We start from the raw sequence: 12635 nt of genomic DNA on the forward strand, positions 1-12635 counted from the left end.
GCTGTGTTCCCCCTGGAAGAAGTGTTGGAATAGTTAGCAGGCTCACCTGCTCTGGCTCGTAGCCCTCGAGAACCCAGCTGACCAAGCCAGAAGCAGAACCCACATGTTCGTATTCTTTGTGGTCTGCTCCATCAGACATTGTCCCTTCCAGTGAAAAATGGGTCTCTTAAGTCCCCTTTCCCAAGCAGGGTTTTTATTTTAAGAGGGGAGGGGAGTGATAACCAAGATCAGTTAGGGTTGTGAGAGGCGGAAGTGTTGGCGTTAGCTGGCATCACCTGTAACAGAAATCCTTACAAAATGTCACAGAGTGCCTCCTCTTTTCAAAGAGGCTATGTTAGATTGGACATATGGAATTGCTGTTGTTTTGCAATTTCATATGACTCAACCGACTAGATAACGTAATTTACCCTTTCTTATGACGGACGGTTTTGAGGATTGTCATTATAATTGCTGTGGACGGTTTGCTCTCAACCTATTTCCTGCCTGATGGCCGACTGGTTTCATGCTGCTTCGGGTTTTGGGTGTGTGCACGTGTTCAGATACACACTGCATAAATGTACTGTTTTCAGTTTACAGTGTGCAACTCAGTCGCACTTAGCTCATTTACAGTGCTGTGTGACCATCACTTCTATCTAGAACATCATCACCGCCCCCCGCAACAAAGAAAACTCCACGTAAGCAGCCACTCCCCATTCCTCCATCCTCCCAGCCCTGCCAACCACGAATCCATTTTTAATCCCTGCATATTTGCTTATTCTGGGCATTTCACATAAGTGGCAATAGACAGTATGTATCCATTTGCATCTGGCTTCTTTCCTTGAGCATAGTGTATTGAGGCACATCCATGCTGTAGCCTGTGTCGGGACTTCATTTCTTTTCATGGCCGAGCTGTATTTTACCGAAGGGATAGACCGCATTTTGTTTGTCTGCTTCGGGTGTCTTAGGCTCCTCCTCTGTTCGGACTGCCTCGCCTCCCTCCTGAAGCCTCCCCGTGACAGGAGCTGCTACCTCTCGTCGCCCCTTTGGGTCTTCCTAAAAGCAGGGCTCAGCCTAGCCACCCTGTTGACACTCGCAGCCCTGTCTTCTCCTCATCTTAACTTCCAGACTCTGAATAGTCTGTTTTCTCCCTGTTTCTCACCTCCCCCCCTTTTCCCCGCCCCCTCCAGTCTGCTTCCAGCCGTTCCCAGTGCACTCTGGCGTGAAGGATGGCTGCTCTGTGGTGTCTGCACACTCGGATGGCTCCTTCCACCCTCTGTGGACGCTCTGACTCTCCACCTCCAGCTTCCTCCACACCGTTTGCTCATGTTTCTCTTGCCTCTCCCACCACACCGCATCACTTGCTATTTGTGTGTCTGCTTTTCCAGGTCCTCTTCCTCGTCCCCCACTCGGTGCACTTGGCCTCGCTGCTGGTCGTCATCTCTGCTCTCCAGGTGGCCGCTGCCTTCCCTGGTTTGGGTCATGGTCTCTTTCTTGGCTCTCTGTGTGTGACACTTGGAACTCAGGCTCTCTCCCCACCCAGCGCTGAGACAGTAGGACTCCTAGAGCAAGACATGCAGGTTGAGTGAATGAAGGAGTGAACGGGTGAGGAAATAAGTTCCTCATTTTCAGCCAGGCCCTTTGGTCCTGTTTTGCAGAATACGATGCAGAGACTGTGAGACTTGCCCCTTCCACTTCTCTCACACGAGTCCACTCACTTCCAGTCTCCTGACTTTGTTGCAGAGAGCTCATGGTTGCCAAAATCCAGCCACAACATAAGCGGGCCATGCGCCCCGTGTGGATGGTAGATTTGTACAGTGGATTCAGGCTGGATCATGTGGTTTCAGGATTAAGGAAACCATGCAGTGCATTATTTATTTTCATAGAGAAAATACTAAAAATAATCCAAGTGATGTGAGTTCTATAGAGGCAGTCACCTTAGGGAGTCAGTTTTGGAATGTCTGATTTATCATTCCCAAACTGCACGTGTTTTCTTCCCCCAAGAGGGCTGCAGAGACACTGAACTGTCACTATGGGAACAGTGCTGATTTTTTTCCCCCTGGTTATTCGCAAAATGAGGTCACAGTTGGCTTATGGAAACGGCACAGGTATTAGATGACTCAGTCATGGTGTTTCATCAACAGCTCTTCCTCCCAGAGGATATGACAGATACAGTAAACAAAAGACTAGGGGCTATCGTCTCAATTGATCCATGAATAATTACCTGCCTTTTACATAAGCCTGCATTCCCAGACCTGAATGTTTAGAAAGGAAGCACTATTTTTAGCTTGTCCTGTTTCGTTTTCGAAAAGTAGTGATCATCAGCCATCAAATTTTAATCTGGGCTGAAGTGGGGGTGCTCATGGGCAAGTAGGGGGTGAGTGAAGGTTGATCATAGACTCTCTCTCCCTCAATACCTAATGAAAGACATACACTTTTTCAACTATTAAAAGGGGCTCCAGGGGCTTCCCTGGTTAAGAAGCCACTTGCCAATACAAGGACACGGGTTTGATCCCTGGTCTGGGAAGATCCCACATGCGACAGGCTGACTAAGCCCGCGAGTGCCTAGAGCCCATGCTTCACAACCAGAGAAAGCCCACTTGCAGCAACAAAGACCCAGCTCAGCCATAAGTAAACAAATAATTTTTTTTAATAATAAAGAATAAATAAATAACAAGAGCTCCAGGAAAGTCCAGCAAAGCCAACCAGCTTCCTGTTGTAAACACTGAAATTGACAGTGTTCATAGTGGTAAGAGAAAGGAAAACAGATAGCAAAATTCCCAGGATTTCACTCTAACTCCCCTTAGCCCCAGTTTGGAGAAAACGAGACTGAAGGGAGTGACTAGGCAGCCAAGGAAAGATCTTTGAGGCTAAGGAGCCCTCTGCTACCACTCAGGATTCTACCAGACCTGGAAGAAAGTGCTAGTTGTCATTTTCCACAGCAAGTCCAGCCAACAGAATGGCTTAAGTAAATGAGGGTTGGATGGGAATGGGTGGTGGTTTTTTTTCCCCCTTCAAATGATGGTAAATGCACAGGTAGGTAGTCCCAGTGGGTCCAGCCACTCTAGAACTTCCTCAGGGAAGCCGACCTTCCCTCTTGGCTCTGCTGCTGTCCTTAAGCTTGTAGTTTTCATCCTCTCACTCTCAGTGAGTCTTTTTTTTTTTTTTCCAATGACTTAAACATGCAGACATTGCAGAACTTTCTGGAAGGAAGCAGGGGGAAGGACTAGCAGAGGGCTCCTCTTCACGGCCCTCTTATCTCTTCATTTGGAGAGGACCCTCCAGATCTCTGTAATAGTGTCACCAGTTGCAGAGATGAGTCTGGATTCCTGCAGAAAGGGGCAGAAACACAGAGGAGATGAGAGCAGATGTTGAAAGACCCAACTTATGATGCTGCTCAGTCGCTTAGCTGTGCCTGACTCTGCAACCCCCTGGACTGTAGCCCGCCAGGCTTCCCTGTCCTCTCCCAGAGCTTGCTCAAACTCATGTCCATTGAGTCAATGATGCCACCCAACCATCTCATCCTCTATTGCCCTCTTCTCCTCCTGCCCTCACTCTTTCCCAGCATCAGGGTCTTTTCCAATGAGTTGGCTCTTCACATCAGGTGGACAGAGTATTGGAGCTTCAGCTTCAGCATCAGTCCTTCCAACTTGTAATACCTGCCAGGTAATAGAGTTACCTCTATCCCAGCACAATGGGTGAGATGCAGGATCTGGAGGAGAAAGCTCAGAGAGAGACCTATAGCAGACTTTATGCATCAACTGAATTGCACTCTCCCCATCCTTGCCTCTGACTACAGAAAGTATAGACCACAGCACCCAATTTTCAGTTGTAGCTTGAACATGAAGATGAAAGGGCTCAGATAAAGTAGGAAGGACATAAAGGACATTGACATTACATGTGAGCAAATAGAAGGTCTAAGTAGAGCTGCCCATGGTAGGATGAGCAACTGGAAACATACTGTACCAAAAGAGGAAAAAAGTAAAAAAAGGAACCTAGGAATCCAAAGGGTGATGAGGAATTCAGGCCATGAGAAAGCATTACCCAGAGTAAAATATTGCTCTGTGTTATATAAAAATTTAAATGATGTAGGGACTTCCCTGATGGTCCAGTGGCTAAGACTGGGCACTCCCAATGCAGGGGGCCAGGGTTTGATCCCTCATCAGAGAACTAGATTCCCACATGAAACAACTAAGTGTTCGCATGCCACAACTAAAGACCCTGCACGCTTCAACTAAGATCTGGTGTAGCCAAATAAATAAATATTAAAAAAAAAAAACTTTAGTGATGTAAATAAAACAACTGTTTAAAGAGACAAGGATGAAATAATACAAGCTGAGTGGAGATAAGGAAGAGTTAAGGAGACAAACTGAGGACCAAAGCCATACAGTATCAGAACTGCTAAATATGTCAGAAATAGACAGGGACCTAACAGATGTTTCTGAAAGTATACAGAGGATTCTTCAGGTCCCCAGGCAGAAAAAGCAGATTCCTTAAAAAGGGAGAAAAAACAGCCGACTGCAGCTGCATTCAATGCCAGAAAAAAGGAAAAACAACGTAGCACATTGTTTCCCAAGTTCTGATGGACAGAAAATATGATCACGAGCATCATATACAGATAGTTATTATTCAGGTAAAAAGACAGATGTTTCCAAACATGAAAGAACTTGGAAGCTGCAGCATCTGTGAGTCCTTCTGGAAAGTAGCTACTTGCTGATAAAATTTAGCCAAGCAAAACTTGGGACTTCCCAGGTGGTCCACTGGTTAACCTACTTTCCAGTGCAGGGGATGCAGGTTCAATCCCTGGTTGGGGACCTCAGATCCCACATGTCATGCAGCCAAAACATTAAAGGGAAAAGGAAAAAAAAACAAAGACTTACTAGATCGAGGAAAGCTGGGCAAAGGGACTGGAGGTGAGTACTAAGTCCAGGTAAATAGACAGCTAAACTGACAGTTTAGGGAACTACAGATGAGGAATAGAGTTGTGATTTCAACTTTTTATTTGGAAATCATTTCATGCTTTGTGGAAAGTTGTGAAAATAAAACAGAATACTCATATAGGCTAAGGAATTGTTTTTACCTAACCACAGTGCGATTGTCAAATTCAAGAAATGGAACACTATTATCTAATGTACAGGCCCTATTCCTGCTTAGGCAGTTGGTGGTGGTGTCCTTTATAGTTTTTGTGTGTTTTTTCTTTTCCTAATTCAGGATCCAGTTGACTCAGGTCTCTTCAGTCGTCTTTATCTGGAATGGTTCTCTGCCTTTGTCTTTTATGACTAAAAAAAAAAACAACACCAAAACAGGCCTGTACATATAAAATCTTTCATTTCGGTTTTCTCAAGTGTTTCCTCATGATGCTATTTGGATCACTCATTTTTAGCAGAAAAATAGCATAAGTGATACCCATTATTGCTTTATTCCATTATTGGTGGTATCAGTTCTGATCATTTAGTGGAGGTAACTTCAAAATATTTGCAAGTCAAAAAGAAAAAAAGATCAAAGACAAAGGAAAAATAAGAAAAACATACAGAGCATATGACTAACAAAATTTGAGGTGACAGAGTTGAAAGCAAGTGGAAGTATGCAAACTTCCTCATCTTTTACATCAGGATGATGTTTGATATTATTTAAAAGTAAAATTTGCTTATATGTAAGAAAATGATATTAACATCTTAGGCTTTTAAAAATATATATATTCTACTTTAAAGTTTTACAAAATAAATGTATAGTATAAACCTAGTGGGAGTTCTTGGAAAAGAATATGTCTTTGTGGTAAAGAACATTTTCCTAGGACTTCCACGGTGGTCCAGCGGTTAAAAGACTCCAAGCTCCCAGTGCAGAGGGTGGGGTTCAGTCCCTGGTCTGGGAACTAGGATCCCCACATGCCATATGTTGCAGCCAAAAGATTTTTTTTTAAAAAAGGACATTTTTCTGCCCTCAATCATTTTTTATATTTACTTTGCTTTTTTATTTCTTCTGTTAAATTCCTATGAAGTTAAATTTGCTTTTTTCTCCTAAATTTGCTTTTTTCTCTCCTTTCTGTCCTTCTTGTTCTGTATACAAAGAGAAGTGTGTGTGTGTGTGTGTGTGTGTGTGTGTGTGTGTGTGTGTGTGTGGCAAGACAGCTAATATTAATTGTTTCTTCTCTGAAAGGGCTGTTCGACAGAAATTGCCAAATCCTCCTCTTCCTTCCCCCCACCATTACCTTCTCCACTTCTGAGAGCAGGAGTCTGTCTGTGTGGGAGGCCAGACTAGAAGTCTTCAGACTCTGGGGCTGGGGCCTTGTCTTGTGCTGTCAAGGTGGAGCCGCTATTTTAGGCCTCAGAACACTAGCTTAGAGAAGAGGCTGGAGTCGCCCACGCGTGAACCACTTCCCTGGGGAAGTCAGTGACAATCGCAGCCGCTGAGCCCCGGCTTCCTTGGACTAGCTGAGCAGAGAGCTCCCTCTGGGAGGACCCGGGCTCCTCGGTGCCAGTGCTACTGACACTCGAGGACAGCGCCAGCTCACCGACTATCTGACACAGTTGTTCACGTGCCACGTAGTTCTCGAGTGCCTGCCGTGTGCCCATGCGTGTGTGCTCCGTCGTGTCCGACTTTTGTGACCCCATGGACTGCAGCCCGCCGGGCTCCTCTGTCCATGGACTTCCTCAGTCAGGAGTACTGGTGTAGGTTGCCCTTTGCTTCTCTGGGGAATGTTCCCAATCCAGGGACCTAACCCACCTCTCCTGGATTGGGAGATGGATTCTTTAGCAACTGCGCCACCTGGGAATGCCTACTGTGTGCCTGCCAGTAACAAAACAGAACATTGCTTCTCCTCCCTGAAGGTTTTTAAAAAATATTTGTTTATTTATTTGGCTACACTGGGTCTTAGTTGCAGAATGCAGAATCTTTAGTTAAGGAAAGCAAACTCTTAGTTGTGGCATGTGGGATCAAGTTCCCTGACTATGGATTGAACCTTGGCCCCTGTATTGGGATCCCGGAGTTTTAGCCACTGGACTACCAGGGAAGTCCCTCCAGGAAAATTTTTATTCAAGTAGCTTTTTGGTTTTTTTTGTTTGTTTTTTGAATCCTGAAAATTTATTATTTGGGAGAATTTCAGATATTGATCCCTTGTTTTAGAGCTCATAATACTAATCAGAAAATACACATTTTGAAATGAAATTCAAAAGAAAAGAATAATTACATATAAGACAAATTATAAAGTAGTTTGACTGGACCTGCAGAAGCAGAAGTGTGTGTCTTTATTCTGAACTTCAGTACATCCTTCATGTCACACAAGCTAGTATGTTTCTTTAAAACAAATTACCCACCATGTTTATCACATTATAGAACAGTTTTGTGGACAGATGAGCTCTTTGAGGTTTTCTGGTCCAGTGTTCCCTCCAATCATGATCATTTGTATCAGGAAAATATATATTTTCCCTGCAACATTGTATTCTTAATAGTTTTCTGTAAAATAACCCTACCTTTTATTTAACCTTTTATTACAAACAAGTTCAGCGATATTCCTGGATATCCAACTCCAAAGACAGTCAGCTCTTGATCATTCATTTTTTGGTAAAGGTTTTTTTTATGATTTTTAAATTTAAAGAAATTTTAAAAATCTTATTGAATCTTCATTACAATACTGGCGTCTGTTTTATGTTTTGGTGTTTTGGTCTCGAGGCATGTGGGATCTTAATTCCCTAACCAGAGATAGAACTGCTGCCCCCTACATTGGAAGGTGAAGTCTTAACCAATGGACCACCAGGAAAGTCCCTGTTGGTCACTCTTGTTTCAATTTTACTCTCATTGACCATCTACTCTTTCATGGATTAATTTGAAGTAAATCCTAGACATACTATCATTTTATCTGTGAGCAACTTAATACCTCTAAAAAATAAAATTATTCATTTCTTTTAAATTGTAATGTTATTTTACAATTAGAAATAATCGGACATGAGTTTGAGCAAGCTCCAGGAATTGGTGATAGACAGGGAGGCCTGGAGTGCTACAGTCCATGGGGCCACAGAGTCAGACAGGACTGAGCTACTGAACTTAACTGATAAATGTTTGTAACATGAAACAATACAAATACATACCATTTCAAAGTTACCATTCCTCCTATTGTTATTTCATTGAGGCAACATTATAAATGGTTGAGTGTTTCTTTCCATAGTGCTCTTCGTTTGTGTAACAGTCTCTCTATATATAATAATTGTTTTTGTTTTTTACAAAACCTATATTGTATATATTACTCAAATTTGCCTGTTGTTGTTCAGTTGCTAAGTCGTGTCCTACTCTTTGTGACCCCATGGCACACCAGGCTTCCCTGTCCTTTATCTCCTGGAGTTTGCTCAAATTCATGGCCATTGAGTCAGTGATGCCATCCAATCATCTCATCCTCTGATGCCCCCTTCTCCTCCTGCCCTCAATCTTTCCCAGCATCAGGGTCTTTTCCAATGAGTCGGCTCTTCGCATCAGGTGGCCAAAGTATTGGAGCTTCAGCATCATTCCCACTGATGAATATTCAGGGTTGATTTCCTTTAGGATTGACTGATTTGATCTCCTTGCAGTCCAAGGGACTCTCAAGAGTCTTCTCCAGCACCACAATTCGAAAGCATCAATTCTTCAGTCTCAGCCTTCTTTGTGGTCCAATTCTCACATCCATACATGACTGCTGGAAAAACCATAGCTTTGACTATATGGACCTTTGTTGGCAAAGTGATGTCTCTGATTTTTAATGTACTGTCTAGGTTTGCCTCCCTCCCCGCAAAGTTATATTTATTAAGGTAAAATATACATAAAATTCACCTTTCATAGATATGTGGTTCGGTGAGTTTTGACATATATATACAGTCATATGATATACCCTTACAATCAAGATTTTCTTCTCCCCAAGAAGTTCTCATACTCTTTTTATAGTCAGTCACTTCCCAATTCCTAAACACCATTTCTCTCTTCTATGGTGCTATAGTTTTGCCTCTCTTTTGGGTTGGCCAAGAAGTTCATTTGTGTTGTCAACCCGGTTCAGTCCCTGGTTCAGTTCAGTTCAGTTCAGTCGCTCAGTTGTGTCCGACTCTTTGCGACCCCATGAATTGCAGCATGCCAGGCCTCCCTGTTCTCTTTTGGTGTCCTATCATATTGCCTTTTCATACTGTTCATGGGGTTCTCAAGGCAAGAATACTGAAGTGGCTTGCCATTCCCTTCTCCAGTGGACCACGTTCTGTCAGACCTCTCCACCATGACCCGCCCGTCTTGGGTTGCCCCATGGGCATGGCTTGGTTTCACTGAGTTAGACAAGGCTGTGGTCCTAGTGTGATTAGATTGACTAGTTTTCTGTGAGTATGGTTTCAGTGTGTCTGCCCTCTGATGCCCTCTTGCAACACCTACCATCTCACTTGAGTTTCTCTTACCTTGGACGTGGGGGTTTCTCTTCACGGCTGCTCCAGCAAAGCACAGCCGCTGCTCCTTACCTTGGATGAGGGGTATCTCCTTACCGCCACTGTTCCTGACCTTCAACCTGGGATAGCTCCTCTAGGCCCTCCTGCGCCTGCGCAGCCACCGCTCCTTGGGTTGCTTCTCCCGGCTGCGGGCCCTGGCCTCGGGCGCGTGGGTAGCTCCTTCCAGCTGCCGCCCCTGGCCTCGGGCTCGGGGTGGTTCCTTAGGGTCACTGCCCCTGGCCTCGGGTGTGAGGTGGCTTCTCCCAGCCGCCACTGGTTGGGGAACTAAAATCCTGCAAGCTGAGTGGTGCAGCCAAAAAAAAAAAAAAAGTCACAAAAGACAAGGAAAGAATGAAGAACCAGCTAGACTAAAGAAATATGACTACTAAATGAAACTTGTTATCCTGGATTCGATCCTGGACCAAAAGGAAAAAAAAAAAAAAAAACTATTTCCGATGAAGAATTGGTACAGGACTTCCCTGGTGGTCCAGTGGGTAAGAATCCCCTGCTCCAGTGCAGGAAACAGGGGTTCGATCCCTGGTCTGGGATGATCTCACATGCTGAGGAGCAGCTAAGCCTGTACACAACTACTGAGCCCAAGAGCCCGTCCTCTGAACCTAGGGAAGCCACTGCGGTGAGAAACCCACATATCGCAACAAAGAGTTTTGGTAGGAATCATTGTGATTTTCTTTAGGATTGACTGGTTTAGTCTCCTTGCTGTCCAGGGGACTCTCAAGAGTCCTCTCCAGCACTGCCCTTCACTATCTCCTGGAGTTTGCTCAAATTCATGGCCATTGAGTTAGTAATGCCAGCCAGCCTGCCACAACTAGAGAAAGCCCACATGGCAACGATGACCCAGCACAGCCAAAAAATAAATAAAAGAGTCAGTACAATAAGTACCCTAAATTTCTGTTCCATGGAAATTCAGGCACAAGAACTTCATCTTCCAAGAAACGGGGAGAATCTCTGCATGCTGTTCTTTGCAGTGTTGAATGATTTTCCAAGTGTTTATTGATTACTTGTATTTTCTCTGCTGTGAATTACTTGCCATGTCACTTATGTATTTGTATCTGCCTTGTAGTCATTTTGCAGTCTTGTTAAGTTTTTTTCCTTTGTTTCAGTTTTTATAACTATAAAACAGTCTTCCTTGTTTAAAAAATAAATACAAACCACATAGAAGGACGCAGAGGGAATGAGAGCCCCTCTCATCGCCATATCCCACTCTCCAGATGTTGTTCTCCCTCTCATTTCATTTTTTAACGTTTGCCTCCCACTCTTTTTGGTTCCTTTTACTCTTTAAAAATTTCTAAGTATTTCCGTGAAGTGAATTACTCATGCACCAGAAGGATTTATCTTAATGGACTAGGAAAGGAACGTCTATAGTGGGAAAAAAAATCTGTATGTTAACCTCTGTAGATTTCTTGATAGACTCATGTTCAAAACATATATGTTTCTATTTAAGAATTTTTAGAGTATAAAGACCTTTATAGCAAAGCACATACATAACTGACACGTAATCAGAAATGAGACCACAACTACTTACTGTGAGTAGCAGCTTAAATTCCAGGAACCTGGAATCTTAAATCCTAGAATCCATAAATTCTTAAATAAATGGAAACCATTACAGAATCTTTGCTGTTATCCTTTGATTAAAAAACAAACAAACAAAAAAATGGACTTCCCCGGTGACTCAGTGGTAAAGAATCTGCCCTGCAATGCAGGGGACCTGGGTTTAATCCCTGATCTGGGAAGATTCCACATGCTGTGGGGCAAGTAAGCCCATGGCCACAAGACCCAATACAGCCAAAAAAGAAATAATTTTTTTACCTGTAAGAGTCTGTTCACCTTTTTGTGTTGTTAACAGTGTGACTGTATTTGGCTAAACTCTGGTGTAGTTTGGGAGTAGAGGTGTGTCTCCATCACAAGGTTGACTAGCTGAATCTTTTGGTTTTTTCATCCTTCATAGAAGAACAGAATGTTAGAACTAATGGACCACTGGGAATTCTTTTGTAACTTTATTTTATAGGTGAGAAAGAAATGAGTGGAATATAATAGACCTAAGATGAGGCCCTTGTAGAATAAATTACCGGTTCTTAGCCCTGCCCAAGCTAGTGACATTTGCCTTCTGTTATTTCAGGAAAGGAACCAGAATGCTAACAGTGAAGCTTCCCCTCATACATCTAGCAAGTAAAGGAAACATTTTTGGATGTTTTAGATAGGGCATGTACACAGTGTTGGTTAATACTCCAACTCTCAGGTCCCCAAGGAAGAGGAGTCATTGAGATCATAAGTGATTTGTAAATTAGTAACTGTGGGACTTCCCTGGTGGCCCAGTGGCTGAGACTCCACCCTTCGAATGCCATCCACATGGAGATGTGCACTTGGTCTTGTCTCACTGCCTCTCAGGAAAGCCAGTTGCTTTAGCTTCACTGGAGCGTGGGAATGTGACCTGCAGGATGAGAAATCAGCCTCTCTGAGGGCTTGTTATGAACTGAACTTTTTTTTTCCTGTGTGTATTTTTTTTCCAGCTGGAAGAAGAGAGATCGGTGCTCAATAATCAGTTGTTAGAAATGAAAAAGAGGTAGGCTTTTCTTTTTGTGTATATTATTTTTTTTGTGTGTGTGTACGTGTTTAATAAGGAAAATGTTGGAACATGCTGTTGTGAAGTGACTTGTAGAAAACATACCACCTTCTTATACTCAGAAAATTGCATTGTGATAGTTTGGTACTCATAATTGACAAATTTGCAAAGTTTCAGTATGAATTATTACTAACAGAAGATTTTTGATTTTTAAGTCATGTTCAGTTGCATTTATTCAGAAGTATCCTAAAGTCAGATGGTCTCATATTACATACTGCTGTACCTCCTAGTTTCAGTAACTAAAAATACTGCCATTTTACCTAGAGTAATTGATCTGCATATAAATACTGATTTCAGTTATATAAAAAGTTTAATTTTTTCACAATAATAGGAAGCACCATTTTAAACATTTCTATTTATTTTCTGAAAAAGAGGTTTGTTACTTGTTATTCTTTGATGATAATCAAATGCTATTCAAATGGAAGTTTCCAGGACTTTTGAGTAAGGATAAATGGGCCCCCAGGAATAATCATTTAGAAGCCTGATGCTTATGCTTTCTGATGGTCTCTGTCTGCTCTTTTAAAACGTGCAGTTTGTGTCTAGAGAAACTCTCTGCTTTACTCTGCATGCCAAGCAGGTTTAGCGTGCACTGT

At 42.9% G+C, this 12635-nt stretch overlaps 1 protein-coding gene across 6 annotated transcripts in view; it reads left to right on the top strand.

Moving 5' to 3' along the window:
- CLIP1 (CAP-Gly domain containing linker protein 1) overlaps window positions 1–12635 on the top strand; it is a 116020-nt gene that overhangs the window by 91619 nt on the left and 11766 nt on the right. For all 6 annotated transcript variants that reach the window (XM_069557769.1, XM_069557768.1, XM_069557770.1 and 3 more), the window contains one exon: window positions 11930–11982. In XM_069557769.1, the coding sequence (XP_069413870.1) occupies window positions 11930–11982 (53 nt within the window). The remainder of the gene's footprint in view (window positions 1–11929; window positions 11983–12635) is intronic.

Source organism: Ovis canadensis, chromosome 17 (genome assembly GCF_042477335.2).
Source record: "Ovis canadensis isolate MfBH-ARS-UI-01 breed Bighorn chromosome 17, ARS-UI_OviCan_v2, whole genome shotgun sequence".
Classification (NCBI taxonomy): domain Eukaryota; kingdom Metazoa; phylum Chordata; class Mammalia; order Artiodactyla; family Bovidae; genus Ovis; species Ovis canadensis.